Source organism: Camarhynchus parvulus, chromosome 23, assembly GCF_901933205.1.
Source record: "Camarhynchus parvulus chromosome 23, STF_HiC, whole genome shotgun sequence".
NCBI classification, from domain to species: domain Eukaryota; kingdom Metazoa; phylum Chordata; class Aves; order Passeriformes; family Thraupidae; genus Camarhynchus; species Camarhynchus parvulus.
Genome location: NC_044593.1, coordinates 2,915,827 through 2,933,769, shown reverse-complemented (window position 1 = coordinate 2,933,769; position 17,943 = coordinate 2,915,827). Strand labels below are relative to the sequence as shown.

General features: G+C 43.0%; 1 protein-coding gene across 4 annotated transcripts; it reads left to right on the top strand.

Moving 5' to 3' along the window:
- The first annotated feature begins 3,947 nt into the window (after window positions 1-3,947).
- CLSPN (claspin) lies at window positions 3,948-17,943 on the top strand. Of its 4 annotated transcripts, none has more exons than XM_030964389.1 (25): window positions 3,948-4,049; window positions 4,824-4,953; window positions 5,505-5,965; window positions 6,246-6,410; window positions 7,018-7,107; window positions 7,319-7,391; window positions 7,648-7,756; window positions 8,296-8,849; window positions 9,289-9,480; window positions 9,898-10,094; window positions 10,461-10,663; window positions 10,829-10,893; window positions 11,290-11,495; window positions 11,913-12,073; window positions 12,160-12,386; window positions 12,580-12,694; window positions 13,382-13,463; window positions 13,764-13,858; window positions 14,418-14,582; window positions 14,667-14,788; window positions 15,436-15,563; window positions 15,854-15,956; window positions 16,041-16,123; window positions 16,313-16,474; window positions 16,674-17,943. In XM_030964389.1, the coding sequence occupies exons 1-25, from the start codon at window positions 4,011-4,013 to the stop codon at window positions 16,785-16,787; spliced, it is 4,041 nt and encodes a 1,346-aa protein (XP_030820249.1). In that variant the 5' UTR covers window positions 3,948-4,010; the 3' UTR covers window positions 16,788-17,943. The 4 variants fall into 4 exon arrangements, with proteins under 4 accessions (XP_030820249.1, XP_030820250.1, XP_030820248.1 ...); XM_030964390.1 differs by having other exon boundaries at window positions 6,243-6,410; window positions 12,583-12,694; XM_030964388.1 differs by having other exon boundaries at window positions 6,243-6,410.

Here is a 17,943-nt window from a genome sequence, read left to right as displayed (position 1 = left end):
TGTCAGGATTTCCTCTGCTGGCTCTTCTCAGGGTGCATCTCATGCATGTGGCCCTTCCAGAGCTGCCTCAGAAGAGCTGAGAGCTGCTGCCCCTCAGGCACCAGGAAGGAGGGAATTGTCTGTCTGTACCTCCCCTGTTCTGTCCCCAAACCCAACACCTGTTTGCAGGTTTAATAATTAACCCAGAACTCCTGCATGCTCGCGCCAGCCACCCTGATGGTGCCTGCCTGCCCACAGTGGGGCTGCTCCAGCTTCACCAGTCCTCCACTGCTCCCCAAAACCAAGGAATTCTCCCTGCTCAATTGATGAAACCCTGAATAACTCCTAGTAGCAGCTAAACAGCCTCAGTGGGGTTTAAAACACCTGACTGTCGGAATTCAGGACATCCCTCTGTCTGTCCTGGCTTGCCAGGACCACTGCTGGGGGCTCAGAGACCCTGGCACAGAGCCCAAGACCCCTGTGACTTTGATTATGACCCATAGAAAAAGTTACCAACGTTATATGAGGATCTGCAAGCCACAAAAATATAGGTAGAATAATCAGTTTGTCACAGGGTGACAAATAGATTTTTTTGGGTCTTTAGAATGGGGGCTCGGGGCAAGATGGATGAATCTGGGTGTGTCCAGCCTTTCTCCTTCTTCTTCTTCTTGGCCTCCATCTTCTGCTGTGATGTTGGCACTTTTAGATTGGTTTAGAGTAGAAGCTCACTGTCTAACATAGGTGATAGGTATTGGGAAGTTATTGTAAATATTGTACATGTAGTTTTTAGTATAAAAAGATAACACTGCCCTGAGTGCGGCCAGAGTGCCTCTGTCTGTCCTGCTGAGCAGACCTCGGCTGAACAGGAGAAAGAATTTTATACATAAGAAACAATAAACAACCTTGAGAACAAGAACTGAAGAGTTATGACTCCTTCTTCAACCCCCGGGCTGGGAAAAGAGACTTTCCAACACATCTCAGGGTCACTGTGAGCAGCTAAAGCCCCGAGAGCTGACAAAACAGGATTTGTACAAGACAGGTGAGCAGTGAACCTCTCAGGGTTGTGACCAGCAGCCCTTGAGGCACTCCATGGACATGGAATGGCTGGGGATCCATGAGGGCTGGAGATCCACGAGTGGCTCAATCTTGGCACAACCTTGGACATCACCCAGGAGCTGCCTGGGAAGCATCAGGGTGGGAATCCACTGACCAGGGCGTTCAGCTCCTGGAGACAACCCTGCCATGGCCACGTCCCCTTATCCTCACAGACAATAAATGTGTCCTCTGTTAAAGAGACAACACTTCCAGCCATGTGCCATTAAATAAAAGGCCTAGGGAGTTTTTGCCTTTTTAAGCAGTTTATGCTGTTTTAGTGAGCTGCTCCCTTGTGCACCTCCTGGGTTCTGTTTAACCAACAGCTCCCTGCTGACTCACCAGAAAATCAGAAGTCAAAACATTTTATAAATAATAAATGCTGAGTCCATTTTATTTGCCTTTTTTAACCTGTGGGGCTGATATTTTCCAAATTGAGACATTAAAATCTATTTTAAAACGAAATGAAATCTGAGATTCTCATATAGATCTGAGATTCTCTCATAATTCCCTGACAGCAGCTGATGAACACCTGAGGAAAAAACCAGTTTTACCAGACCAGTAACAAACTCCACAACATCTGGCAACATTTCCATGCTATTATTCATCATATCTATGTATAAAAAAACCACGCATGTAGGGCGACACAGACAGTACTTTTAAAAAAACCACCAAAGATACAATCTCTGTCTCAAGAAATCTGCAATACAAAGGCTCAGTCCTGTAAGATGTTGAGTGTGATAACTAAAGCCTTTACTTATAAATTCAATTGACTTGATAAATATTACACACATAGTGAGACATCCCCACTGCCACAGCAGTCAGAACCCCATTTCTCTACGTTAACCCAGGCTTATCTTGAAAACAGCCACATTTCCAGGGTCAAGACTGGATTTGGGAATGACAGATCAGAGTTATGACAGGATTATCTCTGAGGATTTCCTTCTGAACACCTCATCTGCTACAAGCTGGGGAAGGAGTATGTTGTTTAGTAAAAACCAGATTCCTAAACTAGCTTTCATAATATAAATGTCTTAACATGGGGCTTGATCCAGTGCTAAAAGTCTGTGTGACATTTAGAACCTCCTTAATGGCAAATATTTTACCTGTTCCATGGCTGCCTCTGTGTGCCAGGTATAAGTAACAACCCAGGATCAGAAATTACCTAATAAGGCCAATCTTTTTGTCACCTTTTCCTTGTCAGCTGACTCTGACTCTCATCCTGACGCAGCCATGAGAGCGCAGCCCTGAGGAGGTGTGTTTGTGCAGAGCCAGCATCCGTCCCTCTGTTACTAAACACTCATTATTAAATTAATTACTGTAGCTCCTGCAGCAGCTAGAAGAAAGCAGAACTGTGGTGTTTGTGGTGGGTTTCATGGACATTTGCTTTTCTCACTTCCTTTGTTCTCAGGCTTGTTGGCTCCATGTGAACTTGTCATGGTGGATCAGTCTATCTGCTCCTTGCCCCTGACAAAACCATAATGAAATACCCCAAAAACTGACCAAACACCCCAAAACACTTCTTATTTTTTCCTTGCCTTCAGTGATAGCAGATTCCCACTGAGTGACTTGGAAGGAAATGTATTCCGCAGCAGGATGTTCTACAAAGTAATTGTAATTATGAAAAAAGTGCCAAATACCCCAGTTGTAGATCAGAAGAGGGTCTCTGACACTCACCCCAGCTCACGGCTCTCCCTCCAGCTACTTGCAAAAGAACTACAGAACTAAACGAAGCAAAAATGGATAAAGTAGAATATTTTCATATTTGGATTGACTCTGTACTAGAATATCCCTGTATGGGCCGTTCACCTTGCACTTGGACTCAATGATCCTTGTAGGTCCCTTCCAACTTTGAATATTCTGTGAAATCTGTGAAGTATGAAGTGATTTGCATCTGTTGAGTAGTTCTTCGTTGACTTTTGTGTTTTCAGTAAATTTTTCTGGCTTCTTTTCTTCCCTTTCTTTTCTTCTCTTAAGGAGCATGAAGCAGCAAGGTTAAGTAAAGAAGTTGTTAAATAACTACATAATGAGACTTGATGACTTATGAGAGGTAAAACTTAAATCTTTTGTATGTAGAGGGAATATTCAGAAATTCAAGGGAGAAATTGAAAGAAATGGAAAGAATATACCCAAAAGGTTCGAGCCTTCATTCACCTAACATGAGTGGAGTTGGCTCAGAGTATGTCTGTACAGCAGCCAATGGAAAGTGCATGTATTTTATTCTGTAAATAGGACACTGCTGACAGTAATAGCTGTGTGTATCTAATATCCATGAGCTCGACTCGTGTGCTCTCACCCGGAGACACAACATGTAGCACATCCCGAAGATCAAAATGAAATATAGGCTCTGTTTAACGCATGAAACAACGTGAAATGTTTCGGCAGCAGAGCCCTGTCCCGACAATGTCGATAATTGACAGAGCTGTAAATCCTTGGGCCCTTCACAGCCCTCCCAGCCCCTCACTTCTCTCTGTCCCTCACGAACCCTCTCGGTCCCTCACGTCCCCTCTCGTGTCCTCATGACTCCTCTCAGTCCCCCAAGTCCCGCTCGGCCTCCCACGTCCCCTCGCATCTCTTCTCGTCCCTTTCGGCTCCTCACAGCCCCTCACGTCCCCCTCGCTCCCCCTCGGTCCCTCACATCCCCTCGTGTCCCCACATGTCCCCTCGCGTCCCCTCACGGTCCCGCCTCAGCCCAGGCGCCAGGAGCGCCCCCACCGCCAGGCGGCGCAATAGCGCGCGCGGGCGGCCTGAGAGCGGGAGCCGCGATTGGTCCATGCAGAGGGGGCGTGGCTTCGAGGAACCCCGCCCAGCAAGGCTGTCAGGGGCGGGGCTCACGGCGCTGTTCTGGGCAGCCATTGGGTGATCCCGGGCCGGGGCGGGGCCAGAGCAGCGCGCGAAGGCTCGAAGCGGTTCCCGGGCGGCAGGAGCGCGGGCGGGCCATGGCGGCGGTATCGGTAACAACGGAGGGTTCCGTTGAGGTGAGTCCTGCCGCTCCCCTCTGTTCGACATGGCCGGCCGGCTGCTGACGGCGGAGGCAGCTCGTGGCTGCTCGAGGCCTTGCGGCTCCTCGGGCGGTGGCGATGTGGAAGGGCCGGGAGGGACAGTGAGGGAGGTGGCGGTTCCAGTAACCGTTCCGGTACGGCGCCCGTTCAGGTAGCAGTGCCGGTGGCGGAGCCAGTAGCCACTGGCCACGGCTGCCCGCCGCCCTTGATCGCGGGCTGTCCCGCGCCTTCACTGGGCTCGCCCCTCCTGGCAGACTACAGCTCCCAGCATGCCCCGTGCCCGCCCTGCCGGCCGCGGGGCACGCTGGGAAGGCCGCGCTCAGCCTGTCTCCGTGGGCGCGGTGCATGCCGGGAAGGCTGCTGGGCCCGCGGTGCCAACTCTGAATGAAATTAATAAAATTAATAAATAATAAAATAACGAGTAAAAGTTGTCCGGTCTGAATACGGTCACATCAGCCAATGTCAATGCTGTGCTTTTGCTGTGCAAACTCGCACGTATACTACCGTATATGTGAATAGCCATTTGTATTGACAAATATGGTAAATATCAAGAATAATTAGAAATATTACTAAATATGTAAATATCATAATTAAAATACAAGGAGAGAGCATGTGGATTTCATTGTGTGTGAGGGCTTAGCCAAGGTTTTGGAATGAATTTGGATGCCAGAAGTCAGGGCTACATAACCAATATGTTACCCCATTAAGAAATATTTATCCCATTAAGAGAAATCACATTTTGCTTTGTAGCTTCCACTGGAGGATTTGAACCCAGACTTGCAGAAACCCCTGGACAGCGACTCTGACAGTGGCCAGGGCAGCTGTGAGACAGCATCCCCAGGGCCCCTTGGCCAGAGCACAGCATCCTTCGAGGACAGAGGTCTGTAACATTCCCATGAATTGTTTTTCTCCAAAATTGCATTTTTTGTTTCATAAATATCTTTTAGGACATTGTCACTGCTTGACTTGTAGGAATCCAAATTCTTGTTGTTGCTCAGAATGTGGGCAGGCATCTTTAAATTTCTGAAGAGTGTTTTATGAGCTACAGAAAGAAAAAGACTGCATGGGATGTGTTTAATTACTTATTCACTTTTTATTTATTACTGATTACTTTTTTCCCTGTTTTGTTGAATCTATGTGGTGTGATTTTTATTGCTATTTCAAGGCAAGACACTACCAGTGAAGGGTTTTCAGCTTTGCCTTTTTTTTTTAAGGTTAAAAACCTTTAACATCAATTTGGGTTAATTCAATGCAGTTCTCTGGGGAGAAGTGGATTTTGGAAAGTCGAGTTTGAAGCATGAAAGATTTTTCATGCTTCCATGAGAAGCTCATTTGCTGTGGATGCTGATATATGTCAGATTTAATGGCTGTAAATTTGGTTGTTTGTTAATTAATTTGTTGCACTTTTTTTATTTTCATGTATTTTGCCAGATTCAGAAGAAGAAATTTTCGTGCGTAAAAAAGCAAAAAACCAGAAAGTGCTTGAGGACAGTGAGAGTGAGGAGGAGGAGGATGGAGGCTCAGCTGTGCAGGAGGATGCTTTGGGTGGGGACAAGGAAAATGGGGAGGAAAAGGAGAACATTGCTGCTGAAAAGAAGAAAAAATCCCATCGGATCCTCCCAGCTCTGCTGGACAGTGATGACAGTGACTCTGGGGACCCACTGCAGATTGAAAACCTTGGAACAAGCAGGAGCTCTGCCTTGCCTGAGGGTGAGCTGGGAGAGGAGAGGCCCCTAAAATCTGGGAAGAAGTACAGAAAGCATAAACATAAACATGATGTTGAAGAAGAGCCAGCAAAAGAAGCTGGAGCAAAATCCAGGAGGAGAAAGGAGAAGGAGAAAATAATGGAGTCAATTAAACAGCTGAGGAAAGAGAAGAAGCCTGTGGCAGAGGTGGGTGTTTTGGCACAAAACCTCAGATAATTTCTCAACTAAGTTAAATTTATTGTTTTTTGTAGTTATTCTCTTGCAAAACTTTAGTGTTGTGTCCACATCCCTGCAGCAGGTTTGGGATCCACAACATACAAAATCTGCAGGTTCATTTCAATTAAATTGCATTAAATTTGCAGTTTAAGGAAGCGCAAAACCTAACACTTGATGATTGAATGCCGTTTTAAATGAATGTCAAAGAACCAAAGGGAATCACACAAATAATTTATTCTTCTGGAAGCAGGTGGATGGTGCTGAGAGGTTTCCCTTCAATGACAGTGGATGTCTTCTGGATGACAAGGACCTCTTTGATAATGGCTTGGAAGAGGAGGATGATCAACGCCCTGAGGATGAAGAGTCCCTAGAATCCATACGAGCAGCTGTGAAAAACAAAATAAAACACTACAAGGTAACAGTTGGCTGTGATACAAAAATTATTGTAAATGTGCTCTCTTTCAAACTGATAGAAAATAGGTTTAGATGGGAGATTGGGAAGGAATTATTCCCTGTGAGGGTGGGGAGGCCCTGGCACAGGGTGCCACATTTTAAATTAATATCAAAGCCATAGCTGTGGCTGCCCCTGGATCCCTGGAAGTGCCCAAGGCAGGTTGGACAGGGCTTGCAGCACCCTGGGGTTATGGAAGGGGCTGGAATGGGATGAACTTTAAGGTCTTTTGCAACACAAATCATTCCATGGTTACTGGATTTAGCAAGAATTTGTACCTGAACAGATTCTAAAACTCTGTGACTGTGGTGGAGTTGTGCTGCTGTGGCAGAAGGGAGAAGAGCCTTCTGGATTTGTTTTTAAAGATGGAGGGATGTTGTCCTGGCAGGTTAAAAAGATAATTCTGGAGTTGGAGCTTTGGAATCTGCCCTTGTTTGGGTTTTGTGCTGTTTATGAGCCACTTGCTGGGTTTGCTGACCAGTGGTAGCTCTGTATTTATTTATGATGTGTTTGCCCTGGATAGTGCCAGTGTATTGATAGAAATCATCGAATTTCTTCTTATGCCCCACAGAACAAAGAACGTTTTCCTGACAGTGAAGGCTACAAACATGTGTTTGATGAGGAGAATGAGGAGCCTGTATTAAAGGAGCCAAAAAGGAAGGTGAAGTCTTCATCTTTTTAAAGCTCTGGATTGTTGTTTGTCATGACTAAAATGCTTTTGTGTGCACAGTGTGGTTTTGGGTTTTTTTTAAACTGGGTGCTTTATTCTCGCTCCCTGCTGTTTGAAAGGGAAAAATAAGCTATTTAAGAAGTAGAGAAAGAGCCCCATGTTTTGTTCCCTGACTTCAGAATCCTTTCTTTTCCCCCCTAAGGAGCGGAAAGCAGCACGGTTGAGTAAAGAAGCCATTAAACAACTACACAGTGAGACCCAACGACTTCTTAGAGGTAAAACTTAAATTCTTTATATGTAAAGGGGTATAAACTGTTCAGAAATTCAGAGGAGAATTTGAAAGAATTTACCCAGAAGGGTACAAACTTCTTTGACCTAATGTGACTTACTGAGGGTTGAAGGGTACAAGACCATTTTTATTGAAGGACCTGTTAAAGGTATTTTTGTAACTAATGAAAATAAAGATATTTGTTATCAAATAAAGGGCTCAGATGATGTTTTAAATCTTCTCTCACTGTTTTTCTCTGGCAGAATCATCTGTGTCTCTCCCATATCACGTGCCTGAGGCCAAAAGTGTTCATGACTTCTTCAAGAGCAGACCTCGACCAGCATGTCAAGGAAATGCCATGGCCCTGCTGAAGTAAGGACTTAAACCTTCCTCATGCAATTTTTCATAAACTTTAAGCATCTCTAACTTTTCTTTGGAGGATAACCTGACTTTCTTAGGCTCCTTTAAATCCATAAAAGTAGGATATTAGGGAAATGTCATTGCTAACATTAGGCAATGCTGCTCTCCTGACAGAATCATAATGTTGAAGGGATCAGGACCAGGAGTTACTCATACAAAGGAACTTGCTGATGCAGAGTTACTTTAATGGGATTTAGGCTGAACCCCAATATTTTACTTGGGCTGTTTCTTCTCTGAGTTATGCGTTCTAAAATACTGAAGCTACAGTAGTCACAAAATCCCTCAGGAATTTCATACTCTGATACTGTAACCAGTACAAAGCTTTTACATTTCCTTAAGTTCTCAAAAAGTTTTCCAAATTTCTGTCCTTCATCTCTTCCTACACATAAATGACAATAATTAGGAAATGGTTTATTCCTTTCAGTTTGTCCTCAGCCTTATCTCCCTTTCACACTAACCATGGCTGGTGTGTTTCTTTCTGCCTCTTTTAGGTCCTCTAAATACCAGCTGCCCCTAAATGAAGAATCTGCAGCTGTTGGGAGCTCAAGCAAGGATTGCAAAGATGGGCCAGTGGAAGGTGATCAAGCAGCAGCTGCTGAACCAGAAATGAACCTGGGCAGAGATGTTGATGCTGCTGTGACTGAGCCTCTTGCTGCTGAAGGGAGGAACTTGCCAGAGGACTGTGCTGAGCAGCCCAGGCAGGACAGGGAGGATTCTCATGCAGTTACAGAGACTGTAACTGATGATAACACAAAGGAACAGCAGCTCTCCAACTGCCTGAGCGCTGACTGTGATGAGCAAAAGGAGAGTGAAATTCCTCCAGCATCTGGAGATGCCCTCATGGAAAGAGGGGAAACAGCACCAGATGTACAAGGGGGAACAGACACTCCACAAGTGGAGCCTGGGCTGGTGGCACAGCCTGAAAAAGTGAGGAAATCCAAGCTGGATAAACTTCGTGAACTGGGAATAGACCTCTCCATCCAGCCCAGAATCTGCTCTGACAATGAATCCTTCATAAACCTCGATGAAGCTGATTCAAATAAAGGTATCACTTGTGTTGTAGAGCTAAGCAGTGTTGATCTGAGCTTGGCTGGAAAATTCAGAAATATTTAGGTGATAGAACAGTCAGGCACATTCACTTACTAGTGTGGATTCTCTGAGATAGGTTAATAGAAATTTAGAGAGGCTGGGCTGGAAGTGAATTGAGGTCTTGTGGACAAATGGTAGTCAATGGTATGATAATTTAATATTAGCTAATGTCAATGAAATACAAGCTACAGCCTAAATATTCTGTGGTGGTTTATTATTAGTTGAATAGAATAGTTTTGCAAATATTTTAGTATTCAAGACTTAGCTTTAAGCTATCCTTTTTTAATCTTAACTTTAAACTAAACTTTGGGGGCAAAAAATGCTCAAGACCTACTCTTTTAACAGTCAATGCTTTTCTATGCTATCACATTGATTTAATTAATATGTATTTCAAGAACTAGAAGCCCTGAAAGCACGTTTCTTGAAGCACACTCTTCAAACATCCAAATCCAAAGGGGAACGGGCCATAAATATGAACATTATCCGCAAGGAAACAACATGTGATGGGAAAGAGGAGCTGAGAGCAGATGTGGTGCCAGCAGTTTTGGCTGCAGAGAGCCTGGAGGAAGCAGTCCACAAAAAGCCAGGTTGGTGGGAGAGAAGAAGAGACAGGGATTGAATTGGAAAACACAGCATGAGAGGAAAATGTTTCTCAATGCTGCCCTACAGAATACAGGTGAAGGGATCTTCTGTAAGATTATTGGGTATGTTCCCCCTAATGGATAGCCCTCTTTAAGTCAAAAAATTCTTGGTAGACCACTGAAATAGCAGTGGCCTGTGTAGGACAGCCTCAGTCAGATCTTTGTGATTAATGCCTTAGATTTTTCCTGCTTCCATGAGAAGCTGGGGCTGCCCCATCCCTGGCAGTGTCCGAGCCCAGGCTGGAAGGGGCTTGGAGCAACCTGGTCTGGTAGAGGTTGCCCCTGCCTATGGCAGTAGTAGAACTGGGTTAACATTAAGGTCTCTTCCAACCCAAACCCTTCCCTGAATCTTTTCCTGGGCAGGTGAAAAGCTGCAGGCCCTGAAGGCCAAGCTGCAGGAGGCCATGAAGCTCCGCAGGACCGAGGAGCGGCAGAAGCGGCACGCGCTGTTTAAACTGGACAATGAGGAGATGCTGGAGGAGGAGGAGGAGGAAGAAGAGATGACAGATGAGTCTGAGGAGGAAGAAGAAGAAGAAGAAGAAGAAGAAGGTGATAATGAGGTCTGTATGCACATTTTTCCATAATCTCATCAGCATCTCTGTTCTGCTTCCTCTCCCCTGTGGAGTGGGACTTTTGTACAATAATAATTGGGGGAATTGCTAAGAATTCCTCCTAGAAGCTAAAAATTTCTATACTTGGCATATTCATATGGATTGTCTAATGTTGAATTCATGAGTATTTTCTTTATTTATCTAAACACTATAAAATCAAATAGAAGTGTTGAAAAGGTTTTGATGCCCTTTTCCCATTTTATAAATCCTTGGCTCATTGCTGGCAGGGCCAAACAACTCACGTGCCTCACCTGGGGTAGGGTTTGCCATGACAATAATCATTATATCTGTGCTGTGTTTGGGGATGTTTTTTAGAATTCAGAATTTCTCCTTGATGAAGCAGAGGAAGATAATGAAGATACAGAAGAGAAACACACGGAAGATGGTGATAAAGAAACTGACAAAGAATCCATTGATGGAGAAAAGCTGGAGAAATCTGAGCATGGTGATTCTGTTCTAAAACATCCTTCAACAGAGTCTACATTGATGCTTTTTAAGGACAGCTCCTCAAAAATGGGGTAAATAATCCAAGCCTTAAAAGTGGTGACTGAGAAATTTTAAATTTGATCAGCATGTGTAGATTTTTTAATATAAAAAGCCTTTTTAAAGTATTTTTATGTTACCTTGGTTTTTTTTTGCAATTCATCCTAAGTTTATTAGCAAATACCTTTTATGAATTGCAGATATTCTCTTCCTGATGAAAAACTGGAAATGGAAGAAACTGTAGACAAAGGACCTAACAAGTTAGGTAAAGTAGAATTATTGCCCTAGATAATTCCCTTTTTTTTTCTTAGCATATATAAAAGTTTCTATTTAAGATTGGTATTCAGTATTTCTGTTATTTCATCACCTGTATATAGTTATACAGTATGACTTTAAAAGTTTGGATTGATGAAAAAATGTGTGGGCTTGAAAAAACTAGAGGGGAAGATGCTGTTCAAAATAATACTGGAAGAAATATGAAATGTCAGAAATCAATAAGATAAGTAAAAAAGTGTAATATGCATCCTGTGAGAAGAAGGAAATCCAGCATGGCCACAAAATGAATTTTTAGCAAGGTGTCAGTGTTGCAAAATATTATATTGAGGTTTTGCTGGATTACACACTCACAAAAAGTTAAGCACTATATTTTTTTTATTTCCAGAGGATGATGATTCATTTTCTCTACCAGCACTGCCAAAGGAGAACAGCCACAACAGCAGCTTTGAGTTCATTGGCTCCATGATCCCATCCTACCAGCCCTGTAACAAGCAGGCCTCGAGGGGAGGGAGCTTCTTCCCTGCAGCAGGGGGGTTCAGGTCACCCTCCCCAGGGTTCTTCAAAACAAGTTTTATCAGCTCTGCTTCCAAGGTGAGATTCTCTTGGTCATGTCTTTATACTGACACAGTGGGATGTAAATAAATGTATTTTATCCTGATGGTCAAAAGAATCAGCCCAGACAAATGCTTTGGTGTCAGTGAGATTTCAGAAGAGCAAACTGCCCCTTGGGTTTGTGTCCACATTGGAATGGATAAAAATGACATTATAAAACTTATATTCTAAAGCCTCAAAAGAAATGATGCTATAATCTGGCTTTTATATCTTAAATATGTGCATCATAAATATGGTTTTTAAGAATGCTTACATGGGCTACATAACATCTGATGGCAGTGAACTCCTGTGGTGTAGTGGAGCAGCATGGACATAATTTGAGAAGTCTGTTCCTTCCACTGCATTTAAATTTAAGCTTGCTAAACAACTTCTATATTTTTGTATTCCCTTGACTAGAGCTCAGGAAAGACCTCTGAGCCTTCTCTTCCCATAGAAGATTCCCAGGACCTCTATAATGCCTCTCCTGAGCCCAAGAGTTTATTTCCAGGAGCTGGGGAGTCAAGATTTCAGTTTTCCCTGGAAGATGACACTCAAAGCCAGCTGCTTGATGCAGATGGGTGAGTGATGGGTGTAAAGGATGGTGTTTAACAGAAATAGGATGTGCAAAGCAGCAAGATTTTTCTAACTACAGCTTTTCTTTCAGATTCTTGAACGTTGGACAACACAGGAACAAATACCAATCCTCAAAGCACCAGCTGCCACTGGCTAGCATGGATGAGAATGCCATGGATGCCAACATGGATGAGTTGCTGGACCTGTGTTCTGGGCAGTTCAGCAGCCAAGCTGAGCACGTGCCAAACACCAGCAGCACCAAAAAGCAGAACATGGAGGAACTGCTCAACCTTTGTTCAGGGAAATTTGTGTCTCAGAGTATGTCTTGAGTTCTCTTTTCAGCTTTGCTGGTTACTTGATTTAGAAATTTTTAGCTGAGGTGACTTCAAGTCTGGGTACTGATGCCACAGGTGGAGTTTTTTCTTTGTTGGGAGCATATGTGGCTTTATTTCTGGGGTGTTCTCTGACACTTCAAGAGCAGAAATAAGTTGCATCTTATTTCTTTCTGTAGCAGGTTCTCCAACATGGGCTTCTTCAGTGTCTTCCAAGGCAGAAAAAGACAGTGACATAGAAGATCCAATGGCAGAGGCTCTGGAGCTCTGTTCAGGCTCCTTTCCCACAGACAGGTTAGCATTGATCTCCTAAAATTTACAGAAGTTAATTCTAGTAACTGTCTTGTTTCACTCTTAGAAGTGTTTTCTTGTTTAACATCAATTTGCTGTCAGTGAAAGTGTGCTTTGTTTTGGAGGTGAAGGGGAGGAATATTGCAAATTGCTCAGCAATTACCCTCTAATTGGCAGAACAAACTGTTTCCCACAGCTACTGTGAAGGGAAATCCTTTGTCTTACACTGATAGTGAAAGAAACAGTGAAGAACTTTCATTAAACTGAGAAAAGATGATTAAAAGTGGGACTTTTTGGAGTCTGTTCTGGGCTGTTGCCATAACCAAATGTAAAGTTGGATACTTGGAGTTTTTTATTGACTGCATTGGAGAGTGTATGGCTGCCTGACAAAAGGATAGTGAGGCTCAATAAGTGGGAATGGTAAAGGGATCCAAGAGGAATTTGAGAGGAGGAAAAAAATTGGAAAAATTAGTGCTTGTCCCATGGTTTCTGTAAGTGAAGACCTGAAGTCTTAAAACATCAACTCAAATGGGGATTTGAGGCATTTAATTGCTAAATGCTGCTGGCAGATTGGAGCTCTGAGCACTCACAGGGAATTGCTTGATAGCAGCTGAGGTGGGTGTTGAAATTTTGTCTTGATTTACTGGAGGTGAAATGAAAATGCCTTTCTCCCATTTATGTTTTCCCTAGGGAAGAGGAAGAAGAGGAGGAACAAGAAGAACTTGGTGGTTTTCAGCTTTTAACAGATGATGAGGCCTGTGCAAGTGAAGAGGTGTGAACTGATGGAGCCAGGCAGCTGCTGGATAAAATGGATAAAATTCCATTTATCTTTCTAGGTTTTTAATATATCCATCAATGCAAAGTACCGCAACTTCCCTAACAAGCCACTGAAACATTTTTCAGAGCAAACTTTGGATTATGTTAAAGATATCTTTAATATAATGGTACAGTGAAAAAGGCAAATCCTCTGAAATATGTTTTAGTGTCTTGTTAATTGAAGAACAGACAAATCCATTGTTACAAAGCAATCTGCTCTCAGAAATTCCTTATTTCTGGAAACTCTCTTTGACAGGATGAAAAAGGTGAAGATAGTGCTGCTGAAGAAGCAGAAATGAGTGATGATGAAGAAGAACTGCTGAGATATAGACCAGGCTCAAAGAAAAAACTGTAATTATTTTTTAAAATCTTTAATTACCAGAGAAAATAGAATATTAATAGCACTAGAAGTTTAGTTTGGAATTATTCCCTCTCTAGCAGATGTTTATATGGTCTGGTTTTTTACTTTGGAGCTATCATGTTACATGAATTTAACTGTGTCACTTGTGGCTTATGGATGATTTCCATTATATATGGAAATCAAAAAACCACAATAAAACTAGTGCAACATTTTTTTTTTGACCAAAAAAAGGGATGCAAGAATATTGTTGTCATTCCTCATGTCTTAAGGTCTTATTTGTTCTAGCAAGAAAAACCCAGAGTTGACAGTTATTGCCATCATCTTTGGAACCTGGTGGATGACAATGGTTTGGGGTGGTACATGATGCCAGGCTATGTGTGTAAATGTGCAAGAACTCAAGGCTTGGTCTTTCCAAAAATTACATGAGAAATTAGGATACATCCTTAGGAAATGTGTTCATTTTGTGTCAAAAGATAAATCCTGCTTTCAGAAGATTTGTGTGATGTCTGTTTTGCTCCCAAACTGAACTCTTTTGACTTTTTTCCCTAGAAAACTGCAAGATTTCATGGAAGATGAGGCAGAGCTATCAGGGAGTGATGTGGGAAGTGAGGATGAGTATGATGGTGAAGACCTGAACGAATACGAAGAAGAGATTATCGACGAGGAGCTCCCGAACGATGCAGAATTAGGAAACCAAATACAGAAATTCCACATGTCAGTGCCATTCTCAGTAGGTTTTTGGGTGTGTGAGGCCCTGGCTAAGCTGTGCTAACCTGTCCCTGTCCCCTGTGCTGGCAGGAAGGCCATGCTGGACGATGACAAACGGCAGCTCCGCCTGTACCAGGAGCAGTACCTGCTGGATGGGGACCTGCACAGCGACGGCCCAGGCAGGACCAGGAGGTTCAGATGGAAAAACATAGGTGAGCTGTCACAGACACATTTCATGAAAAAGCCTTTCCTTAGGATTTTTCCTCCTGGGAAGCTGAGAGGCCTCAGGAACAAAATGTAAACAATGGTTATCTGCTGCTGTGGAATGCAACAGGTGCATCTGTGATTGGTCTCATGTGGTTGTTGCTAATGAATGGCCAATTACAGTCCAGCTGTCTTGGACTCTGAGAGTCATGAGCTTTTGTTATCATTCCATTCTTTTTCCTATTCCTTTCAAGCCTTCTGATGAAATCCTTTCTTCTCTTCTTTTAGTATAGTTTTAATATAATATATATCATAAAATAAAAAACCAGCCTTCTAAACATGGAGTCAGATCCTTGTCTCTTCCCTCTTCCTGGGACCCCTGTGAACACCACCACAGTGACCTATGATCCAGAGTTCATAGAGGGGGAGAAAGATTGAAAACAGAGCTTGTGTGTGTGTGTGAAGTAGCACTTTGTAGCCCTCAATAAAATATTTTGGGCATAAATTGGTTGGGGGATGATTCTGGGGTTTTTTGTTTGGTTGGGGTTTTTTTGCCTTGTTTGTTTGATTGGCTTTGGGGTTTTTTTGTTGTTGTTGTTTTTTACTAGCCTCCATTTTCAAAACTGATAGCCAACTGTCTTGTTTTGTTGCCTAGATTTTGCTTCACAGATAGACTTGTTTCAGAGAGATTCAGATAATGAGGAGGAGAATGAAGAGTTTGATGAGACAGAAGTGAAGTGGAGGAAGGAGCGATTTGAGCGAGAGCAGTGGCTCCGTGAGCAGGTGGGGTGAGCTGCTAGAAAGACTTGCTCAGTCTCTGTATCATTGCTGGATGTGAAATTGTTTATTCCTCAAGTTAAACTTCAGTGCTAAATCAGATTTCTCAGCTGAGTGTGATGTTGTTCATTAATAGAACAAGGATGATGAAGTATCTAAGAAATTGCAATAACCTCTTACGGTAGAAAGTAAATAAAAATTAATTCACATCAAGAAAAGAATTACCCTACTTAAAGTACTGAATGAAATGTCCATTTGTAATATGGATTTTTTCAATTGTCTTTTCTCTGCTACAGAAGGAAAAAAATAAAGAGCAGGAGGAAGAGGAAGAAATTGGTGGAGACAGCGAATTCATGAAGCTGGCAAAAAAAGTGACTGCCAAGTCCCTGCAGAAGAAAGGTGAGTTTGATAATTATTGAAGTGACAAGAAAAGAAGAGGGGGAACGAGTTCAAAAACTGATCTTTCCCCCTTGTCTCTGCCAGCCAGCCCAGCAGTGGTGGCACAAGGCTCATCTCTGTTACCCAGGAACCCATTTGAAGCCTTCAGACCTGCCAGTGACATCCAGGTGGGTACCAATCCTCAAAAATGGCATTTCCCAACACAGCCAAGTCAGCTGCCCCTGAGTTCTGGGCACTCCTGATTTGTGTTGTTATGATGTGTGAGCAGAAAGTAGATTTTCTCTGCAGAGTAACTTACTAAGCATCCTGCCTTGCTTTCTGAGAATGGTTTAATGCAGCTTTTCTTTGCCTTTCAGATAAAAAATGGGTCACTCTTGAACAGACCTAAAGCTGTCCTTCAGAAGCTGGCAGCAATGTCAGATCTTAATCCAAATGCCCCTCGAAATTCAAGGAATTTTGTCTTCCATACACTGTCACCAGAGAAGAGTGAAGAGGCAAAGGAGAAATCAAAACCTCAGGTAAAGATTTGGGTACCAGGTGCTGCCAGTTGTGGAGATTATTTGAATATACAGGCACTGAAATCTGCCAAGCAGTTAAGAGCACTGCTGTCTTAAATATTCCCTGTGTGCTCTCAAGCCATATATTTCTCTCATAACTCAGAATTTAAACTTTCTTTTTGGACATGTTGTAAATTTTAATGTATTTGACTGTCCTTAGGTGAAGAAGAGAGGCCCTTCTGCAGTGATAACATCAGCAGCAAAGCGGCCCAGGATAGAAAGCTCAGAGGAATCTAGTCAAAGCAGAAGCATTTTCCAGTACTTGGAGAGCTGAATATTCCTGTTTGGAGCCAGAGATTGTCTCCTCTTTGCCAGCTGCAGTTTATTTTACCAATCTGCCAGAAATCACCAGCCAAGGAAACAAATGGGTGCCACTTCATTCACAAGTTCCAGTAATTTCCAGGCAGTGGTTTTGTGCTTTGTTTTTTCTCAGTCCTCTGTGGCAAATGGGAGCACAAAATCCATTCCTGGTTTGGAATGAAATGCTGCCTTGATCTTTCCCAAGCATTAAGGAAACTTCCACTGCTGTGGGCTGTCCTCACTGCTGCAGAGGCATCAGTTCCACCTGGAAATGCCATTGGTGTGACAAGGAAATACCTCAGGTAGCTGAAAGCACAATAAAGGAGGAATTTCTACAGCTCTGGGGCAGAATGAAGCAGTGTTGGCCATGGCAGGACACTTGTTTACAATTGCAGCACAAAGTTTTAGCTGTGGCTCCCTCCAGTGTCTTATTTTCTTTAATGTTGAGCATTTATTAAGCTTCTCCTTTTTTAGAAGCTCTAATTTATCCTTGAAATGTTTACTTTGTGGGAAAGGTCCCAGTCTCTTCTGAGGCAATATGAGAAGGGTTTCTTTCCAAGTTTTTATTACTGTTGATGTCCTTAAACTTGCAGATGGATGTGTGTGTGTGTGGAGAGGGAAGAATGTGAGAGACGTGTGGGAGAGGAAAAGGTCTGGGGGGGGTTTATTTGCATTGGTGGGGGAATTTGTGGGGTTGCTTTGGTTTGCCCAACTCCAGGCTATGTTTAACCATCCATTCTGTTGTTTTCATGGAAGCTGCACTCATCTAAGAGAAACCATCCATTGCTGAGCAGCCAGTAAGGAAAGGGCTGCTCTAGAATGAGGGAATTTATAAGGAACTGTCATTCACAACTATTCTAAACAGTGTGACAGAAACATGAGCCAGAGTCTCCAGCATTCCTGATGTTTCTGATCACAAACTGAAGGTGTTGGAGAGCAGATAATGGTGCCACAAGGTCCTGCTCTAAAACTAAACCTCCCTGGGACTGGATGTCACATACCTGAGGTGCTGACACCGTTGGAGAAATGTCTGAGCTGTAAATTTTGTAACATCTTGAGCACATGCCTGATGTGCTGTGTGTAAAATATTTTATTGTACAGTATGTTATAAAGAATTATGGTACTAATTG

Coding starts and splice junctions, on each gene's coding strand:
- CLSPN (XM_030964388.1), top strand. CDS start 4,011: ATGGCGGCGGTATCGGTAACAACGGAGGGTTCCGTTGAG. Junction 4,050..4,823: donor CAACGGAGGGTTCCGTTGAG/GTGAGTCCTGCC, acceptor TTTGCTTTGTAG/CTTCCACTGGAGGATTTGAA. Junction 7,108..7,318: donor TAAAGGAGCCAAAAAGGAAG/GTGAAGTCTTCA, acceptor TTCCCCCCTAAG/GAGCGGAAAGCAGCACGGTT.